General features: G+C 33.2%; 2 protein-coding genes across 11 annotated transcripts in view; one reads left to right on the forward strand and one right to left on the reverse strand.

The window, feature by feature from the left end:
- The window catches only part of LOC103314287 (uncharacterized), a 132,976-nt gene extending 124,650 nt beyond the window's left edge, over positions 1-8,326 (forward strand). For 8 of the 9 annotated variants that reach the window (XR_010333617.1, XM_064355929.1, XM_015982230.2 and 5 more), the window contains 2 exons: positions 7,417-7,965; positions 8,011-8,326. Coding sequence is in view for 8 of the 9 variants with exons in the window: in XM_064355929.1 (XP_064211999.1) it covers positions 7,417-7,965; positions 8,011-8,272 (811 nt within the window). In the remaining variant the exon portion in view is untranslated. Of the gene's footprint in view, positions 1-4,958; positions 5,427-7,416; positions 7,966-8,010 lie in introns of those variants that run through there. The other variant, XM_064355930.1, reaches the window with a different exon arrangement.
- sha (shavenoid) overlaps positions 8,266-22,728 on the reverse strand; it is a 72,093-nt gene continuing 57,630 nt past the window's right edge. For both annotated transcript variants that reach the window (XM_961646.4, XM_008199897.3), the window contains 2 exons: positions 21,538-22,709; positions 8,266-9,631 (listed from right to left, as the gene is read on the reverse strand). In XM_961646.4, the coding sequence (XP_966739.2) occupies positions 8,776-9,631; positions 21,538-22,709 (2,028 nt within the window). In that variant the 3' untranslated portion in view covers positions 8,266-8,775. The remainder of the gene's footprint in view (positions 9,632-21,537; positions 22,710-22,728) is intronic.

Genomic DNA, 22,728 nt, shown 5'->3' on the forward strand with positions numbered 1-22,728 from the left:
TTTTCGTAACATACTTGTTCCAAACGTCGTGTGCAAGAATCGGTGTTTTATTGGCTTCAATTTGGACGCGATTGAAATTCTCGATGGATGTAAAGAGCCAATAGAATTCAAAAGTTGCATGAATAACATCAAGAGCATGAAACAGCGTTTTATGATTATAGTCATCGTTTACTAAAGTAAATATAGCAAAATAGGTGCTTTCAATAATCTTCTCAAACCACAGTATTAGAGTGATCACAACTTCAATTTCAAAAATTTTGCAAATATCGAGTGATAACTGGACTAGATGGTAGTGATATTGTGAGAGTTCTTCAATATATCTGAGATTCGAATCAATTTCTTCATTTTCCAAAAACTTAATTTTTTTGGTTTTAGTCAAAGGAAACAATTTTGGTAAATCAGCAATATCGGATTGTCGATCAAATTCTTTGTTAAGAAATTTAAATTTAACTAAAAGTAGGTTTAGTATATCTCTTTTGAACAAGTTGTCAAAACACTTTATCGTAATAGGAACAATGTAGTAAAAAATTAAAAGAGTGACTGGTTCTACTAAAAAAGGAAAAAATGCAAAATGTGATGAATAAAGCCCGATAAGTAAAAATTGGTGCCAGTCAAACTCTTTTGTCGATTTTTTATTAAAATTTAAAACACTGAGTTTTAATAAAAGATGCTTCAATTTATGTGCTTTAAAACCAAAAATTGTGATTAAAACCGAGATGCAGAACATATTGGATAGATATGAAACACTAGATAAATACAAAAATACGCTCAAATTTGTACCGTCATCATATGGCTTGCAACACACAAGCAAATAAATGAAATAACCACAAAAGGGAATACACCAAAAGTGATTGTAAATTTTGGAAAGTAAATTTTCTTGCGGTTTGTCTGAAAACTGGACGAATCCAATTAATTTGTAGATGAATTTCAAATAAGTTGGAGTGTTAGGAAGCAAACACATTTTACTTATAAATAGTTGTATTTCATATACTACTATTCTTGATCAGAAGTAATTGATTATTTTACATATCATTAACATAATTAAAAATTGTTTTCCTAACAATCAACCTGATTGATTTTTTATTTCTTTATTATTTGTCTGTTGTTTCTTCAACAATATTCGCAACTTTTTGAAAAGTGTGGGGCTGTTACTCCACGAGTAACAGACAAACAACTAATTATTCACGACTCTCGCGAACAAACGGGTTCCCCGGGCTACCTCCAATTACTTTGGACTTACCTTTAGTTCTTCTCGATGGTAAATGGGCCACGGGATTAATTTATTATTTGACGCACACACAACTACAGCTACACACAACCGTTCTGTTTTGTGGTCACAGGAGAAGTCCCTGTTAAGGGCGATTTTGCCCACATATGTTTCTGGTAGCCCAGAAGCGACATGGAGGAGCCAGAAATATATTCTGAACAAAATACGAAGTCGTAACAGGGGCCATGTGTAATTTGGTAAAAGTTTGAATTTTTTAATATTGTTTTTTATAAAATGTTTTTTTTTATTTTTTACTATTGAGAATTTAATGTGCTGTCTTGTTATTATTTTTTGTCAATCTTGTGCTCAACATTATTTAACTATAGCCAGTTTTTTGTTTCCAATGATATATTAAAACCTAGATGGGCTACCTGACGTCGCTAATGAAACTAATGGTATTTAGGTATCCTAAACCTAAACTCTGTGGTAAATATTACATATCACTTTTACGTACTACTACGACTACCTACAGTCGAACTTTATTGATACGCGACAACAAATTTTGTCTGTAAGTTCAAGATTTATTGACTTTCTTTATGATGGTGAAGAGAAAAAATAAAGATGGCTATTTATTATTCGCCGAAACAGGTAGCTTTTGATTCTGAATAAAATTTGAGAGAAAAGGACCTAGTTATTTTTCCCCATTGTGAAAGATCTCTCACAAAAATAATATCTCGAGAAACAATAAATGTTCTGAAATGCTTATACAGAAGGAATTTTATTTCGCTGGACATTACAACACATAGACATAATCTAAGATATTGTTGTTTGTCGCGTCGAATGTGCAGAAAGCCGGAATTGAAAACATATCCCGGTCGTTGATGACGTTACTTTTAATGTTTATGATGGTGCCGCATTTTTAAATGATATTTAAAATCTCGTTCTGATGAAAAAATCTTTATTTTCCATGTTTCAAATGTTTGATGTATATGATATGAAATCAGGGTTCCTCATTAAGTCATTATATATTATAGGTAGATAGGTAGGTAGAATAAAACACAACAGAGTAATAAAAACAAAACCGTTTTTTTTAACTTTCGATTTATTTCAATTCGATTTGTTTCGTATTTGTGGTTTTGTCATTTACATTCTTATTCTGGGGTACAGACATGGAAATGCAAATATGTAGGAAAATAAAATCTTCGCTGTAGTGATATTTCTTCTTTTTTATTGTACAGGGTCTTTCAAGTTTTAGTTCCAGTGAAAAATTAAATACTTTCAGTTGCTCAAAGGAAAAAAATTGTATTTCAAATGATCATTTTTTGAGAAAATAATTTTGGTCAAAACCACGAAGTAGAGACATTTGCGCCCGGGACACTTCCGCTTTTACCTGTAGTGGGTCAGATGCGCCCGACCCGGGATCACACCTGTTATCTACTTGTGAACCTGGATCTGGTGGGTCACTTGCGCTCGTTTATATACTCGGTACTTATGTAAAAGTTGAACAAAAAAAATGAATACTGATAGACTTTTGAATACTTTATATGTATTTAACTAGAACTGACTTAAACGGTGATGATTTTCTACAGCATTTACTTACCAAACTGATTCATTCAAAAGATTGATTACTGATGATTACTTGTACTAAACGCTAATTGAATTAGTATTACATTATTTTTTAAGGCGGCGCCCAAGAACTGTCTAAACGATCAAAAAACATGTGTTCTTACTTTTATACATATCTCAGAAAATAGACAACGGAGCAGTACCAAATAAAAAGCAAAATGATTAGAAATCAATTCCCCACAAATCTACGGATTTACCATTTAGTATTAAATCCGTTTATTTTTTGGTCTGCTGATCTAATAATGTTTTGACTTGGGTGCCAAACGCAAGGTCTGCACAGATCGGAAAAAACACACCCATTATTCACGCACAACATTTGCATGCAAAAATTGATACTCGATACTAGCAATAGCAAGGAAAAAACAACGTTTAGAAACATATCTCTGAGAAAAAGATTTTTTAAATATTACCCCTTTAAAAATTTAGTTTGAAGTGCCAGTTGGAGGAGGTACAATGGTTTCCGGTTGAAAATTGTTGTCGGTTTTGAGATATGTATAAAAGTATAAACACATGGTTTTTTGATCATTTTGACAGTTTTCAGGGATCGCCTTAAACAATGTTGGGCTTCCGTAGATTTGTCAAAGAATTCAAAAATTAAAATTTAAATTTTTTCATAATTTTTTTTTGTAAAAAAATTACGGTATTTAGCCGCAGCCCACCTTTCGTAGTAATTAATTGCTTGTTAGGAACTGGTAAATTCGGAAATACTTCTTTGTGCAACTGACTCCGTAATGGCGCTTTAAAGAAATGTTTTTTCATTACATATTGTCGGTTTCAAAATTCTGTCAATGTCTATCTTTCTTGTTCAGTTTTTACTGAGCATAAGTACTGAGCATATGGGGGCGCAAGTGACCCACCAGACTCTCAATCACAGTTAGGTAATAGGCTTAATTCCGGATCGGGCGCATCTGACCCACTTCAGGTAAAAAGGCGCAAGTGTCCCGACACCTAAAACCACATCCTGCTATCGTCTTTTGTTTATAAGTAGTAAACAAAAGACGACTAACTGACTAACTAACTGACATTTTAGCAAAAAAATTCATATCTTCCTTATTATAAAAGATACACATTTGAAACACAGACATTGTACAGGCACTTTTTTTACAGGGAATTTTTAATAATGTTATTAACAGTTTTTTTAATCACTCGCTTAGCTGTAATAACAAAAAGTTGTATTTTTTTTAAATCGGAATCATAGTTGGCTATGAACTATGACACTTTCTAAAAGCTTATTTTTTTCTGAACTGAAAACGTGTTTTAATTTTGACAGGTAATAGAGCTCAACAAATAAAACATCTTTTCTATTTGTAATTTTTCAATAAAAAATTCGCAAATTTACTTAAAATTTAAAATTTGGAAAAAGATACCATACTGAAACGTGTACCCACCTATGGATACATAAATAAGAGAATCCAAATATTTTCGTTGTGATAGAAACGGACAATTTAAACTATTTAAAACAACAATAAAAATTGTTGCTATCAATACAAACTAATTATTAAACACTGACCGGCTCGTTTGCAAAAGAAAGGAGGAAATAGTGGAAATTATAAATAAGAATTTTGCAAAATGTTACATGTTGTATTTGATGAGTTTTATTACGTGTTAAAATTAACACACGTATTTCTAATACAGCCTGTATGCTTTTGAAAAAAATATTTTGAAAATAAAGTATCGAGCGTTCAAATAAAACCTGGGCTCAGGAGACTGTGGAATTTTCTTTTGTTTTTTAATTTTCCAGTGTAGAATTTTGACAGTCGCTGAGGCCACTGCCATTACGAAATATCAATATTGTCAAACGAAAATCTTCTTTGATTTCACTCAAAAACCTGCTAAAAGTTAAATCAAGCATCACAGCAGAAATGCGCGCAGTGACCCAAGGCAGCCATAACTTTAAAAAGTAGAAAAAAATGTCTTCAAAATTTTGGTGCTTTCATTTTGCTACCACTTTTAGACCTTCGATTCAAATACACGGGTGTACGTGAATAAATGAGTGGGTTCGTGACTGGAATTCTTGATTGAAACAATTGGTGTAAATTTTATTTAGGCTTTCAAGTAAACCTGACTAGAATGAGTCAAAGGACAAACTAAGAAGATGTTTGTTGTAGGGAAAAAGCATGCGTTAACAGAATTCTTCTCCCAGATTCCGTCAACCTTTCTTCCGATGCGGAACTACGATTCCAACATAAACATTTTATGTTGTGAAAAAACCATGTTTAACACTCGAACCACGAACTAAAGCAAAATAAAATGCAAAATTCGCACAGTGCAGTCAAACCACAAAAAATTGTGCACTCACACAGTTATGGAGTTCTGAAAAGAACTGATTTTTTTACGTTGAACAGAGAGAAAAATCCGATGAAACAGGAATAGATGCAAAATAAAACAAGTAACGAGTAAAATAATAAGATTACAAGGGTGGGAAAATACCTAACCTCAAAACTTTTCGACATTTCATTAATGACTGCCGGCAACTATTTCCGGATCTGGTTACACTGTTCCCAAGTTCAAATTTGAAACACAGTCAACTGGGCCCAGGTTTTTAAATGAACGGACGATAGTTGGACATGGAAAAAATATTTCACATTAAAAGGTGTGAATAATCTAGAAATTTTAACAGTTATTAAAGTTAAAGATGTGCAATTATCAAAATAAGCTAAGTATGTTACTTATTTTTAATTGATCAAATATTCGATCGTTGCATAATTACATAAAAAATGTGCAGAAAATTGAAAACGATGTGTCACTACCATTGATGACACTTTTTTATGATTTAGTCAGATTTACTGAAGTGCAATGGAGGTGATGTTAATAACGTTATACCTATATTTTTTTTACCGCAGATGGGATTTGATTTTGGTGTTTAGACATTTTTTTCTAAAATAAAATTTTATTGACTGGCAATTATACAATTAATAAGATTTTTCTTTTTTCATATTTAATTAGAAAATAGTATGACAATAAAAAGCGATCAAAAAGTCCTTCTATCAAGTAGGCGTATCACTTGAGAACGTGTGTCCGGTGTCGTGTATAAGTTACTCTAAATTCGTGCGTGCGACAAAATGCTTGTTATAAAACATGTAAAAAAATGAGGAGTGGAAATATTCAAGTGATACCTAACAGAATTTGGAGTTTGTCTAAAATATTTTTAAACAGTTATTTGGTAACATAGAAACAGTATTTCTGGAGACCTCCCTAGTCTCCTCTGCCTTTTGCAATACTATGTTTTGAAAAGAAATGTAACTAAATTTACACTTCCCTTTCAAGGCTTCCTTTAATTCAGTACACTTTCGATTCCATGGTAGTTTTATCTACTTATTGTATATTTCAATTACTAGATAACGTTTAATATTTAAATAGCCTTTTATTGAATGAAATAATTTCCAAGTTTCATTAAATGTAGAATTGAACAAGTATTACAACATATGTTGCTATAGAAGCCATAATCTACAAAATAAAGGAATCAATAAAGGACTAATATATTTGTTTGTTTTTACCAAATGACAGAAACTCCAATCAAGGGTAAACAAATTCATTGGCGTAAATTTTAATTTGGTATTAAGTAGTTGCAGTGAAACAAATTCAAGATTTCGAATCCTTGCATCAATTTTTCTATTACAAGCATAAAAATTCCAAATATCGTGAATGTGAGTCGAGGTCCGGTCAGTTTCACTCTTGACATTTGCGAGTGTTCCAATCAAAATAAAAAGCCATGAGTAGCACAACAACAAAAGTGTAAAATTAGAAAAGTAAAATACATAACTATGTTTGGTATCGTTTTTTGTAAGAAAAATTAAATAGTAAATCGTTTCTATCATACTTTCAAACCAAACTGCCAGGGCTACCGTTATAGTAACATCGAAATTGTTGACAATTTTTGTCGTCAAATTCACTAAGTCATGGTGCAGATGTGATAAATTTTGAATTTGTTGCATACATAAGATGGAGCTTTTTTGTTTTTTTAGTATGCGATTAATTTGTTGAAATTTGATTGTTATGGGGTTGAGAAGATCGTTTAGAAATAAAAGATCTAAACACTGAAAAAGGTTCGGAGATAAGTAGATATAAAACGTCTTTTGTAGCCCGTTTCGTTGGATAGGCAAATAACAAAGACATAAAAGTAGTAGCGTAAGGAGAATAATTCTGGACCAGTTTCTCTTCGATATTTTCAAGTTGAAAATTCCAAAATTGCTAACTTCAGTTAACAGATTTTTTAAGTTGTTACTTCTTCTGTGGCACGAAATAAAATAAATTATTATCATTAGCATATTTGCCAAATTTGTAAATTTATCGATAAGTAGAAAAACTTGTTTCGTTTTGTATTCAGAGATGTTGTAATTTACACAGAGATAAATTAGGTAACCATAAAATGGTAGGCACCAAAGACGTTGATATACACTTGAATCAGTTTCGGAAAATTGCAAAATTCCGCTCAGCTTGTAGACATATTTCAAATACTTTGGCGTATTCACTAGTAGAGACATTTTTGTTAAAAGAATAAACACTAACTGAACTGTCACAATTTGGTTTGTATTGATCCTCACATAATTATTTATGTCGCGCAAATCTCTTATTTGTTTTAGACAAATAAACAACATAAATATCACTCTCGCGTGGTCCTCATCTTCAGCCCTCAACTACAACTTGCATTTACTCTCAGATTTTTCAAGAGGAGGACTAAAATTCACTCCGTACATAATGCACTCAGGATTAGTCGCCATCATTTTGGATGCTCCCTTTTTTACCGACGCTCATTCGTACACCATTTCTGGTTTTATGACTTTCAAACAAAACAGCGAAAAACACAGAGTGGAGCTTCCTACAAATGTGGAATTGACTGCTGAAGATATTACAAATAATTCCGTTATCGTCCATTTAGCCAAAGTGATGGAAGGTAGCAAAAATGATCTTTTTGCCTTAGCCTTATCGGGGGTAAAGCACGAGTTTGTTATGATTTTTGACACAAATCAGTTGCAAAATATTCTTGAAACGGATTGTTTACTTAAAAAAGTGTGTGTCACTTGCGAAAACTGCTTTTATGTGGCTCATGAAATTTGTCCTGAACTTGACGGAGTCTTATTAGAAGTGGAAATTGATTCAGGAGGGACTTTCAATTTTAATACTTACTGCAAGTAAGTTTTTTTATTTAATGTTTTTTGTTTGCAATTTTTTTGTAGAAGTTTGGAGACCACCATAGCCCTGCTTCATTATCTCTACAGACACATCATAGATGTGGTTATAGTTCCGAAGCCACTTTATCAACCCGATTTGAGTCTCAGTGACTTAACCCAGTTATTGAAGAAGTCACTAAATGAGGAGTTGAACATGTTGAGACAAAATGCAGGAGGTGATTTGAAGGAGTTGAAAGAAAAACTGTGCGACTTGGAGCACCAGAGCGATGTGTTAGTCGCCCGAATAAATCAAAAACAGAATTGTTAACATGGATATATTCCTCAAATTTTTTTAACAAAAGTATAAATATGAAACAAAGTGGTTTTGCCTTTTTTTCACCATAACCGACCTAACCGACCCAACAATTTTGCAGTACGGCCCCCAATCCCGACTTTATACAATACAGGTACGTGGAAGCTTGCACGTTACGCCCTCTGCAAATTGCTATATACAGTTCTAACTTATCATGAGCAAATAATTTAAAATATGTAAAAATGTATAAATAAAAACTAGACTTCTACACGGTAAATATTGCACGTGATTTCTTAAGGTGCTTTAAAATAAGGTAGTACTTATTGCACTTGTTTCTAACCTATGCTAAGAATGATTTGGCTGTAGCTGTTTGAGTTACAGCAGTCAAAATTGCCGACTTAAACCTACTTAACTCTAGTATTGCAACCTATCGACTAAAATTGCACTTCCGGCCCGCTTAAACTATATCACACAGACGACAGACAAGTGGCTAAACAACAAAAAAGAAGATGTCAGCCTTAAGAGAAAGACTTTTCATTAACTACGAGTATTTTATTAATTTGGAGCGACTCTTTCATACTATCCACTCCGCTGTCCATAGACCCGAAAGCTAGAAAATTTGGTTTTCTGAAACTGCCGAAAAACACCGAGTGTGTTTCAACACTTTCTGCCCCTGATTCACTATGTCCCTCATCAACACTTTCATCGCTCTCACTTTTCAATTTGGGGGAACTGGAATCGCTCAAATATCCCGGATCTTCTTGCTTCGTCCATCTCTCAGGAGTGCCAACCTTACCTCCCGTATTCCTGCTGACACCCCTGCCAATCACGTTTTTTGGAGGCAGTGGAGGTTTAACCAGAATCTCCTCATCGTCCGGATGAACCTTTCTGGGAGGCTTCGGGTGTTCATAAATGGGGGAATCCCCATGAGGTGGTGGGGGGATCAAATCGGGAGGGATGTTCCCGAGAGTTGTTAATCTCCTCTGGCGTTTCGAGTGGCGCTCTTCAAGGGATAAAATCCGGCCTTCGATACCGTTGTCAGAATAGCTACTCGGTGGTGGTTTGAAGCCTCGAGTTTTGGCCTCGTAAATCTCACGAAGACTGCCGAAAACTCGGTTGAAGTTGCTCGTGTTGTGAATGGGAGATGAGGGGATGTTTTTGAAACTCCCGTTGCTTCGGAGGAGAATGCGAGAGGGACGTTCGAGGGAGTCAATGAATTCGTCTTCGAAACGAGGAGTTAGTTTAAGTTTCGAAGGTTTGCGGTCAAGGGTGTCGGGCTCGAAGCTGTCCGAATCATGCACAGGGATGTAGTGATCAGCGCAGTCTTTTACTTCGATGAGGAGTTTGCCCGGCTTTTCGACACCGTCTTCGTATCTGTTTAAATAAGGTAATTAAAAATTTGTGTCCAGAGTCATGTTATGTTAGTAAATGGCTGTCAACAAAAAACATAAAAATAAAATAAGATCCATGCAGACAGAGATATGAGATATGGTTTTTTATAATTTTAGACAAACGAACTATGCATCCAGCAAAACAAATTAAAACATCAGTGTCCATAGTTTGCGAAGTTTTTTAGCTACTCACACAGCTTAAAAAATTGTTCCTTATTATATAATAGGAGGAACGAATAAAGGAATAAATTCGTGTTTAATGAGCTATTCGTTTAACCACGCAAGCACTATAACAGCGGGTTAAGCAGAAATTTTATTCGCGAATGAACGGAAAAAATGAATAATTTGTGTAATGAAATTAATCAATTTTTTTTTTTGTTCAGAATGCATCATTTTAAGCTCATTTTGAGTAAATAAGTATTAAAACATTGGATAAACAATTACAGTTATTTGTTGTGTGTTTTAGAAAGCATTTTATTCCTTGACACTGTCAAAATTTCCTGTTTTCTCCTGTGTAAGTTTTGACAACTGTTTAGCATTTCCCAATACGAAACGTCGGATTATTTTTAACAAATTTAAAGCAATTTTAAGTCGAGGAATAAAATGTTGTATTCAACTCGTTTTCGTGTAAATCGGTACATTTATTTCACCTCGGGGAGGATGATGAACCACTCGTTTTCACTCGTGGTTTGATAATCCACTCGTGAAATAAAACATCCGATTTACACTCAAACTCCTTAAATAATTAACTATTATCCACGCAAAAATGTTTAAACATGAGGGCATCAGCCCGAATAAAGTTACTTTTTTCCACTAGTGGGTAAAATGTCACTATATGCTTCATAAGTGTGGATAAAACTCCAATTATAATGTGATGATGGATAAATTATATAAACAAGTTGTTTTGACACAAATAAACTTAAGTCTAAAAAGGCAAAAACGAATTAAAAAAAGTTATATCAAAAACGTAGTGTTATAATTAAACCTCTGTAACCATGACACACAATTTCTGTGTTGTGATTCCAATCTCTAAAAACTCGAAAGTAGTAGAAAGAAAATTGCTATTGTCAGTGATGCAAATTGAAAGGTTTTTTTCGCCGGCCTCATCAAAAAGTATCGTTTTCCACCTCCCGAATACTCCATTGGTGGAAAACCTCTTTTCTCCCTTAGATGATTATCATTGCTCTCCACTTTGCATCTAACATTAAAATCATCTTCGGAAAAAATACATGTTTTTCCATTTCCATCTCTACTCCAGTTTTTTGAACGTGTTTGTACTACTTGAGACCGATGAACGATTCACCGGTGATAAATGATGAAATAGTGAAACTTTTTAGAGTGTTTCACATAATTTTACGAGGCTTGCGTCTGTAAGATGAACCAAATCAATAGGTATATATTACGATACGAACTCGATTACAAATTTTGAAAAATTTTATAGTCTTTTCCTTAGTTTGTTTACCCCTTTAAAAAATCCAACACTTTTAGTTAGTGATTAAGATAGATGGACTATGCGATGTGATATATATGCCATGTGATATGTTGTCGGCAAGTATACCGTCCCGTAACGTGGAAACTGCTGATGAAACACCTAATTGTCTGGCAACAAGAATAATACGGCATCGTGGGAGCGACACTTGTTGTCTTGTTGCCAACGAGATCAGATATTAAGTAGTTTTGTAGCAAGGTGAATAAATTCTCTAAGTTATAAAATCGTTTTTAAATTTTTCAAAAACCTATTTGGCGCAGTCAGTAGGGTTAATTTAGAGTTGTGCGTATCGTGCGGGCAATTTTCGTTTCAACGATTTACCGAATATCCAACCCTTGTTGGCTTGAAATTAATCGATTTGAAGTGGATCAAGAATCCCATTCTATCACACCCAAACAGAAACTTTAAATAAGCCATCGAAATTTGGAAAAGTCCAAATTTGCAAAGAAGACCGCTCTGGGGAAGACAAGAATCGCGGATCCAGAAAGAAGTCAATTTCACAGTTCTTTAGGCAGGAGATATCCAAAATCATCTTTCTTTTAATGTGAGTACAATTTATGGACGATTTAATTTCAAATTTTGAGAATTTAAATGTTAATCTCGCAACTGACTCGAATTCCAATCCAATTGTCGCGATACCTGTCAGCTGACTCATTTTTATAACCGTGAAAATCCAGAATGTTTTCGAAAGGTATATCTTCTTAATTCAATGATTTCAAAATTAAAAGGTAACGCCAGACTATTAGTGAATATTCAAAATACCACGACTTGGGACGATCTAAAAAATTGTTTAAGTCGAAGTTTTGCTGATCAAAGGAATGAAACTTGCCTGAATCCAGATTTAGTTAATGATGAGACAAGCTTCTAATGAAAAACCACAGCAATTTTATGAACGTTGTTTAAATATTTTAAATCATTTATGTAACTACATGAATATTCACGAAGCTACAGAAGAAGCGAAAAATATAAAACCGAAATTTAACATTGAAAACATTTTTATCTGGCTTAAAAGAACCTTTGGGAAGAAACATTTGGTGTATGCGACCATATAATTTAAGTGAAGGACTTCAACTCGTACATCAAGAAGAAAATATACATTTTTCAAATCCTACCCACTGAGTGTGTCCACCCGAAACACTTTTAATACGATACACGGAAAAAATACAACACACTTACTCAGCAAGCTGGATCTTCAACCTCGCAACAAGGTTACGATGAACCGCATCTCAGAAGAGTTATTTAATACCGAAATACATGACACAGAACTTCCCGGAAATAAAAATAATTCAGAATACACTTATCATGTGAGTGATACCGATAGTACCGATGCCTATGCAAGATACGTATTGATGCAATACTGCCTCAAACCAACAGTCAAACTTAACACCAACAAATGTATCATTTATAATATGATAAATTTCAACGTACTGGCGTATATAATTTTGCTCGAATTTAATGCCAAATTTGTAGTTGACTGTGGATCAACAAAATCTTTTATTAATTCAGAAATTGCCAAAAAGTAATTTCCAAACTTAATTAAATATAATCCTTTCAGTGTGTCCTCTGTTTTTCAACAATCTTTTCATAAGTTTAGTGCTTCAGTATCTTCTTCAAAGATTTTTAACTGACCAAAAAATGCAACATTCAAATATTGTTTTTTCAAATTTTATGAATTCTGTGATGGGTTTTTAGGCCTTGACAATCTTAAAATTTTACGTGTAAATATAAGCTTTGAAAAAGATCACTTGGAAACTCTTTTTACAAAAATTAAATTATTGTACATATTACAAATCAAAAAACAACCTGAACTAACCTGAACCTAATAACTATTGCCACAAGAGGTAAACAAATAACAAAAATTAAAACTTCAAATGTGGACACACCACCTACGATCGAATTACACACTACAGAGGAGTATTACGCTGACTGTTGTAACCACGCAAAATTAATTTCGGAGCCTCAAACAAATAACGGCGATAATTTTTATACTCATGTAAATCCTGATCATGAATGATTAAATTATGCACCAACAAAGTGATTGATGTTACTAACAAAGACAACATTAAAGATGTAATACAAAACTATCATTGCGATAAAGCAAATCACAGAGGAATAGATGAAACGTTTCGGCGAACCAGAAAAAAATATTACTAGCCTTTCATGAAAGAATTCATTGAAACCTTCATTAATGATTGTAAAATTTGCCAGCAAGCTAAAAATGATAGAGATCCGGTCACCGGTTATTTTTAAGTGTTCTCAATCGAAGGTGACTGCGAAATTTAGAAAATAAAATAAAAAATTTAGGATCAAGTTCTGTTAAACTAGGAAAGGCCAAAATCAAAGAGTATGGCCATTGCCTCATATATTATTATGACTTTCAAGCCATACTTTTTGAATTAAATTCACTAATGGAATGATTTGAAAAATAATTCAGGAATTAAAAAAACAATTAGCAAAATAATTTGGCGACCAGCATAAAGAAGCAAAATTCGCTTTCAGGAAAATATTTTTTTGTATTTTGCGAAAAATTGAGAGTTATATAATCGACATCAAAATTACATATATTGTGTCCATCTCAATTGCTCTTCCCTACGAATTCGAAATTTATCATTTGTATTCAGTAGGTCAGTTTCGAGTAATAACACCAAAGTCAAAATATTTGGCAATGAATAAATTGTACTTCTCATTTTCGAGTAATTCCTGCCTGAAGATATCTTTTGGAAGATCTCTATGCGAACAAACTTCCTAAACAACAACCCAGAAATTTCCTTTGAGAGCGGAATTTCCAAACACCCAGTATTTGGACAATTATAATCTACGGACTCGCAGTAATTATCGGCGTCATGATTATCTATAAGAAGACCGTTTCCTAGTGCCATAAACCATCAGGGTCACCAAGCGAATTACAACAATTTCTTTTGTCCGACCAGTTGTGGAGTATGCTAGTCTCGTATAGTTTCCTCATCTAGTCAAAGATAAACTTCTGGTTGAAAAAGTACAGCGTCGTTTTACAAAATCTGCAGACACCTTAAAAAACAAGCCATACGACATGAGACTTTCTGCAGTTGAACTGACAACTTTAGAGCAACGACGTGTGTTCAGTGATCTTGTCTGCACCTATGAAATCCTCACCCATAAATATAATGTAAATCTAGCCTATATTTTCACCTTGGTAGATACGTCTCGACTTCGTGGACACTCTCTGAAAGTGTACCATGAAAAATATAAATTCGATTTTGCCAAAACTTTCTTACAAAAGTTGTTTTTTCGACCTGGAATAGCCTGAACGATAGTATAATCGAATCGTCAATACTGCTAATTTTACTAGCTGTTCACATGTGTTCCTGTCGACGAACATAACAGGCCTTGCCCCTGTTCGTGCCACCACAATAATAGTAATTATTATAATAATAATATTAATAATAAAATTGCAAATATTCCAACCTCAGAAATCAGATATAAAGTAGTTTTGTAGCAAGATGAATATTTATTCATTTGCTTTAAGTTCGAAAACCGTTCTTGAATTTTTCAAAACTTATTTCATGTCTTGATATAAGTGTGACTTGTCTCGTAAAGTTTTGTGAAACATCCTATATTAACAATTATTAAAAAATCAAGTTTTCTTCACTGAGCATACACAGGGACCTTCAAAACTGGCGGACAAATTCGAGTATGGTGATAAAAGACGTTCAGTTAAGCACAAAAATGAAGTCAGGTTTTGTTTTCAAGCAACTTAATTTTCACATATTTTTAAATTTCTTTTCCTCAGCAGCAGTATCGATTTGTTTTGTTTCCTATGATTCCGAATTTGATTTCAAATTTGCAATTTTTTTAACTGTTTTGTACCCCATTGGACATTAATTGTAGATTTTTTTCAACAGGTATTTGTTTAATGTTCCAAGAGCTGTCGTTTCTGCTAACTAAAGTAAAATAAATATGATCTGAAACACCAAAAACTTAACTTAAAAATTTAACTTTGAAGAGCTATATCTCGTGAACAAACGCTCAAACATTTGTTTGTCGTAGGAACTTTTAAATGAGTTTAATGATTAATGTTTAATGATTTAATTCAGTTCAATTTAATAATTGTCAGGTACTTTTGAATCAGCCTGTACTGCCCATGGCAACACCAATAACTCAAGAAACGTGAAGTATAAATGGCATCTTTTTAACGATTTTAACGATAACTCACATTACATTATTTCCAATTTTTGTAATATTAATATCAGTATTTATGATTTCAGAGTGTACCAGTAAAAAAAATATCCTAAACTATTTGTAGATAACTGGTTTTTAAAACACTTGCTCTATTTCGAGTACTTCGGCTACGCCGTCGTGCTCGAAAAGTCGCGCGTGTTTTAAAGACCTCAATGTCCACTTATACTTTAATATATTGTTTTAAATTGGAACTTAACGTTATTGTTTCAATACATAAGTTATAAGTAATACATTTATATCTAATTTTGAGTAAAATATTTTGATAAATTAAGATAATAGGAACAAAAAAATTTTCAGTGCAAGAACGGGATAAGTACGTTTGAATCTCCACAGATTTGCTTTGCTTCGTACATATTATGTAACAATGGGATAAAAACAATAACAGTATTTTATTTTTTACGTTCAGCACCCCAGAAAACAAGAAACATTTTCTGATTTCGAATAGTTTAAGGGACAACTTCGATAGGGCAGTAAAAAATTATTCGGTGCAAGAATGGGATATGTGACAGGTACTTATCCCATTCTTGAACCGAACAACAGAAGGAGATAAGTAATTTTATCTTATATTTTAGTTATCCGAAAAAGCACCTAGCCCGTATTTACTCTAGATAAAACAATCCTTTCAATGGTAATAGAAAACATTAAAAGAAACACAAAAGTCCACGGACGTTTAAAGAATGCACATGCTGGCAACGCCGGATTGCACTTAATGCAACTTGTGGTAAAGTTTCCCAAAAGATACAACATTCACTTCCTAATCACTTTACGAGTGATCGAATAGCATGAGTACCGTAATCAGGACCGTACTTAAAATTTTGTATTTGGAAACAAAGCAGATTTGAATACCATTAATAACCAGGAAAAATTAGAAAATAACTCTTATTTACAATCATATTATAATTGGAGTTTTATCCACACTTATGAAGCATATAGTGACCTATTATCCACTAGTGGAATAAATTAACTTTATTTCACTTATGCCATAGCAGCCAGTAACTATGACTACCAGACAAAGCCTGCCAAGTTTCATTTTACGAATACGAATATTATTAATTTAACTTTGATTAATTCCATTTTGTTAATGTGGTGAATATGGATAAAACGTTGTATTGCATTTGTGTTTCACTCGCATTCTTTCCACTTATAGTTATTAATAATACAAGTGCAAAAACACAAGCTTAAAGTTCGAGTTAAGCTTAAAGTTAAATGAAATTATTTTTTTTTAATTTGTTCTAAATTTAAACGTGTTTTAAATTAAATTTAAAAATTAAACTAATAATAATAAATTAAATTTAAAACACGTTGCTATGGGAAGCGTGTTTTTAAAATAGTGAAAACACGTTGATATGGAAAACGTGTTCTAAATTGCGTTTCTAATCCAGGATTTAGGTATTAAAAAGAAGGCTTAAAATGTTACAAACAAAAAATATTACAACAAAAAAAATGCTTTTTATACCAATTTGCATTTATAATACGTTTACTAACGTCTATCAGTAGGAGTCGTTTATGACTCATTAAAATACACTGTACTTTAGGGATATTTAGTTTTCAAGAGTTTCATCGATAATGCGTGGAATACACGTACGACCAATTTAATCATCATTTCTTCTTTATTTATTATTTATTACCGTTAGCAACTGAAACAAGATTTCCTAAACGACAAAAAATCCCATAGAAAATTCGCTTACGGCTTGACTCGTTTTCTAACTTGGGATTAGTGCGCCAAAACTACCCTTATAAAACTTATTTTTTAATATACTATTCTAAAACACTTATACAATAAATAAGTATTACTAGATATGATGCTTTTGTTTTAACACATTCGCGGCTGACCAATGTAACTGTAGCGTTTCTTAAGTGCTGTCTAAATTTCGTTTTTTCAAATACGGTCCTGGTAAGAAGCATCTTTGCATAATCTCTTGTGACGGATTTATTGAAGTGGTAGTAAACCCTGCCTAAATGACCATAAAATCGGTAGATATTTTTTGGGAAATTTTAGTAGGAGAATTTGAAACTATAGACACCCTTTTACGTTTCTTTATTGTCTTTTGTATATCTATAGTAACAGCAAAACTTTGTTGTCAATATTACCACATCATAAAAAGCCAACATTTACCTAAGGTAGTGGATGCTGTCATGGACAGAGGTACTGTCATCATATGATTTTGACAATGGCAGCGGCTTTTAGACCTTGAAAAAATGACAAAAAATTGACAAGTTTTGAAAGATTTTTAGTGTCAGAGTGATACGTTGTCACAGATAGTGACACAAATGGGGCATTTCACGTGAAGCGGACAAGTTAAAAACATGCGACAACCTGAAATTCGGTTACAATTCTCTTAGAAGGTGTGAACGTAAATACGTAATGATTTTTTTGTGAGCGACTTATTTACAAAGTTATTGACTTCTAAAAATTGACCAAATATTTAGCATAACGTTTTTGTGAACTGTTATTCTAATTAAACAATATATAAAAAAATACTTAAAATGATGTTTCATATACAAAATTCACTGTTCGCTTTAACTCTAAAATCAAATTTGAAATTTGAATTTTTTTTCGTATTGAAAACCGAAAGTGAACTTTCAAGTCCAAATTTTAGTAGCTTGGGCCATTTTTTTTAAATTATCTTTATTTTAAAAAGTAGCTTAGTAAATATAGTTTACACTATAAGCCGCAAAATGGGATCTCTATTCGTTTAGGAGATATAGTACTTTTTGCACGACTGAGCTCTATTTGATTGTTTACTAGGCCTGTTTTCAAGACAGTATGTGGTGTTTACTAGTTGCTACGTCGAAAGATGTCAGTAAGTAAATTAGGTGTTACTAAGGAATGAAAAGTAATTCAAGTGCCCACTTTTATGGTCCGTTCTACCAGTTTTTTGTTTTTCTAACAACGTTTTTTGTTCCCTTAGTTTTCCAGTTCTCCAGAGCAAGGCCTTTTGTAATTGGCTATTTTCAAACGTTCTTTTCTTCCAAACGCAAAGAGTTGGAACATTTTTATTAAGAGACTTTAACTTCAGAATTGCCTAAACTATAGATACCTTTTCGGTGGGGAGCGAATAAAGGGTGGGGTGTATATCGCATACCCCAATTATCTTATCTCCCAAAAAATTGACAGAATAGCGGCTCTTGCCAACAGTTGCATCTAAACCGAAAATTACCTTCGACCATGGTCGCAGAAAATTACTAAATATTGCAATTAGAGGACATGTTGGGACAAGTGTTTTAGTAGTTGCATATAAGAAAAGCTTACAAAACGTAAAATTATTTAAATACATAACTATAATTTATTATATTAAATAATGTATAAATTTTAATACAGGGTGTCTCAACTAACACTTTCGAGCTTAATACCTTAATACCTTACTTGTCAACGGATTGTAATGAAATTTAGAATGCATATATTGTAGGAGGTGGTCTTTCCATTAGGGGCATAAAAAGACCTCAAGTTAAAAAATGAAATTTTAAAACACATTTCTTTTATTTAAAATTAAGCCAAATTACCGTTGGTTCATTAAACCCCGAAAAATAAGTGGCCACACAAAAAATTAAACAAAGATAAAAATTAAATTTTGTTGTTAGAAACTTAATTCAAATTTTGATAGTAGTTTGGACAGTCACCTTTTGAAACAATAGAAGAAGCATTTCTATGCGGCATTTTGTGTACCACTGAAAAAAAAACTGTCAAAAGTGTGCGCGCTGTCAGAAAAGTAAAATTGTTTTAATTTGGTGAAAGTACTTTAAAAACCAGTAACAGTGACTGAAATTTCTGTGTTGTTGAAAAAGGTATCAATATTCGCCTACGGAAAGTGTCGTTGGACTTTTTGTGAAATGTTAATTATGAAATTTAAAGTTCAAAGAATCGTCAATAATTCGAAGACACAGGAAGCGTACCTGAACTAAATCGAATGAGGACAAAAAACACGTCACTGGAAACGAAGCAATAGTTGGGGCTGTTATTCAAGCTTTTGAAGAGAACCCAAACAGCAGTGTACGAAACATTTCCAAAGTCCTGAATGTTCAAGTGTCTAGAATTTTTCAGTTGTTGTTCAGTCTTTTAGTCCTTTTTGAAAGAATTAAAGCATCCAGTTCCAAAAGTAAGTCAAAAATATTGTTTTTTAACTTTGTATGGGTGAGAGACAATTGTGAAATGTCCCTTGCGTGACAGTTACGTTTCTGCGAGCAGGACTGATCAAAATTCAATGGTATTGCTCATTTGTCTCATAGAGATCTACGCTTTTGCATCTCTACCCACGTTTAACAGTTTGTTTCTCATTTTTGTCGCGAAACAGACGTCTTCCACGAACGAGTTTTTTGTGATAGCTTTTTTCACTGACGATAATTTTTTAATATAAATCTTAAAAGGCTTAACATTTTAGAAAGGCATGTAAAAATTACGTTTTTAAGACTTGAGTTGTTGCATTAATTGGATTTTAATCTTTATCTTCTAAAATATCTGCATTTTAAATTTCATAAAAATCCGTTAACAAATATCTGAGATATCAGGCTCGAAAGTCTTAGTTGAGACACCCTGTATAAATGCAGATTATGAAAGCATGTTTGCTACAAGTAAAAAAATAAAAAAAGCATTATCAATTAAAATTATGTTCTAATTAATGGTACTTGTGTTTTTAAATTTCTATAAATAGTATTAATTTGTAAATATGTTTTGTAGTTATTTACTAGGTATATGTAAAAAACGTTGAAATCTTTGAATTTGCGTATTATTTGTTGTAAGTATTACATTTTATTATACTTTAAGATTTAATAAGTTAGTATTTGTTATATTTTCTACAGTTTACATCATTTGATTGAAACATTTCCTATTTTTTATTTTCATTAATAAAAAAGGATGTTTTATTGTTATTATAAGAATTTAGAAACATAAATACCATTAATATGATTTTATTAGAACATTAATAGAAAATGATAAAGCGTTTTATTATTTTTTTACTTGAAACAAACATGGTTCCATAATTTGCATTTATATAAAAATTTACATATTATTCAATATAACAAATTATAGTTATGTTTTTAAATAATTCTACGTTTTGTAAGCATTTCTCCCCCCTAAATCTGTCAACTTAGGTACGGGCCTAAAGATGGGACCATTTCAGAAAGCTGCTGGTAGATGCCGCCACCATAAATAGAAAAACGAAATCGAAAATCCCATTTAAAAAACTTGTTTGGTAATTTTCTTACATTAAAGTGCCAAAGAAGTGTGTATGTAGTAGAAGTCCTTTATTTATACCGATTTTTTTATTATTTTGTCTTATTGTGCACCACTTCGGAAACCTGACGCATGAGGTCGCTGCGAGAAAATAATGACATTCACACAATTCAAATATGAAAAAAAAACAACTGATTATGCCAAGTTTTCTTCAAGTACAAAAATAAAAAACGCATTATCTATTAAAATAATAAGTGTATTCAATTAACTGCATCAATTAATTGAATCCAATCGCTCTGATTATAAATCGCCTCGAACGTTTATTGAACACGATAGCACGGTCCATGACTCACAGAACACATTACGTTTTTAAAAACCAAATCCACATACTAACCGTGAACTCACATGAAAATACAAATTTTGAAATTTGAAAGTAAGAAAAGTTTGGTTATGTTTGTAGATCAAATCTATTTAAAAAGTTTCATCGTAAAATTTCTTCGATGACAAACACTTTAAGCGATTAACATTCATGGCTTTTCATTGAACAAGCACGACGTCTGCGATGGTCAATCGATTTGTAATCGATTGCTGTACTGAATGCCCCTAATGTTCTAAAAGAACCTTATTAATGGTATTTGTGTTATTAAATTTTTATAAAAAAAATTATTTTTGTAATTATGTATTGTAGTTATTAAGTAGGTATAAGTAAAAAACGCTGATACCTTTGAATTTGTGTATTACTTTTTGTAAATATTACAATTTATATACTTTAAGAATTAATAAGTTAGTATTTTTTATATTTTCTACAGTTTACCTTTTCATTTTATTGAAACATTTTTCATTATTTTATTTTTATTACACAAATTTAAAAACACATACCATTAACATGGTTCTATTAGAACATCCTGTGACTTCTATGACCAGACCAGGCAATGCTGATTTTTGGAGAACGTTTTGTATTATATTTATATAAAATAATTGTGAAATAATACTTCTAAAAATGAAAACTAACCGAACTTTGAGGGTGCGTCTGTCAAAAGTGGAACAATTGGAATCGCTGGAAGATGAAGGAGCACTACTGTAGTTATAACCATTATTGACGTAAACCTCGCTAACCAAACTATAACCGTTACTCCTCTGGAGAAGCTCCGGTAACTTGTAGAAATTTTGTTTCTGAAGAGTGCCTTTTTTCAGAACAATTAGTTCATAGTCGTGTTCATCTTCATGAAGACAATCCACGTTGATTTTCGAAATGGTCATATTTCCGGTCTTCTTATTAAATATGGCATTCCTCATGGTCATTTCTTCATCCATGGGTAGGGCAGTACTGAGGCTAGGACTAGGCTGCGAAGACGAAAGATCTGCATATTCTGTTGGTGTGCTGTACCCCCTGTTTCGTTCCAAACTATCCGTTTCATAATTTATCCCCCGTTTTGCTGTTTCCGGACTCGAATCAACCATCCCCCTCTGAATGGCCAACTCCTCAATTACCGCCCTCATATGCTTTTTCGTAAGAGTGGGAATTCGAATCTCCTCCTGATCAACCACCATTGCCTCATGAATCATATCCGGTGGCGGGAAACTCATCTCCCTTTTCTCGACAGGAACCGAATCGTATTGGTGTTCAGGGGGCGGCGGAGGCGGCGCTTTAGGTTTAAAAACTCGGCGGTGATTTTTTTCCGGCGAAGTCGCTCTTTCGGACGCCGGTCGCGGGGAAAGCGCCCTCGAGGGGGTGGCGGCTCCATCTGGAAGCGATCGAGTTGGCGATCTTAACCTCTTTGGAGTTCTTCCGAAAGCTTCTTCACTTTGCTTCAACACAGGAACATCTTCGAGCCACTTTCGGATACTCCTCTGTTTGCTGTCGGTGGACGAACAGGTTTTGCAAGCGCCCAGGGAGGGGAATTCGGGGAGTTTTCCGCACAATTGGGTGAAATCTTGAGGCTCACAACCTGGGCATCCGGTGCAAGTTTTTCGACGACTATTTTCACGTTTGAGGCTTATCATACTACTACGACGGCTCATGGAAGGTTTGGGGTTGTCGTAGGGTGATTCAGTGTGAGAGTTGTCTTCTTCAGGGATAACGATGAGGCTTGGTGAGAATTTTTTAGCGGCCATTTTTTGTTTGGCAATTGTTATGACTTCGCGGATTTTTGCCAAAAATTCAAGGGCGGCAGGTGGAGGCGTCTAAAATAACCGAATGTTA

This window comes from Tribolium castaneum, chromosome 3 (genome assembly GCF_031307605.1).
Source record: "Tribolium castaneum strain GA2 chromosome 3, icTriCast1.1, whole genome shotgun sequence".
NCBI lineage: Eukaryota > Metazoa > Arthropoda > Insecta > Coleoptera > Tenebrionidae > Tribolium > Tribolium castaneum.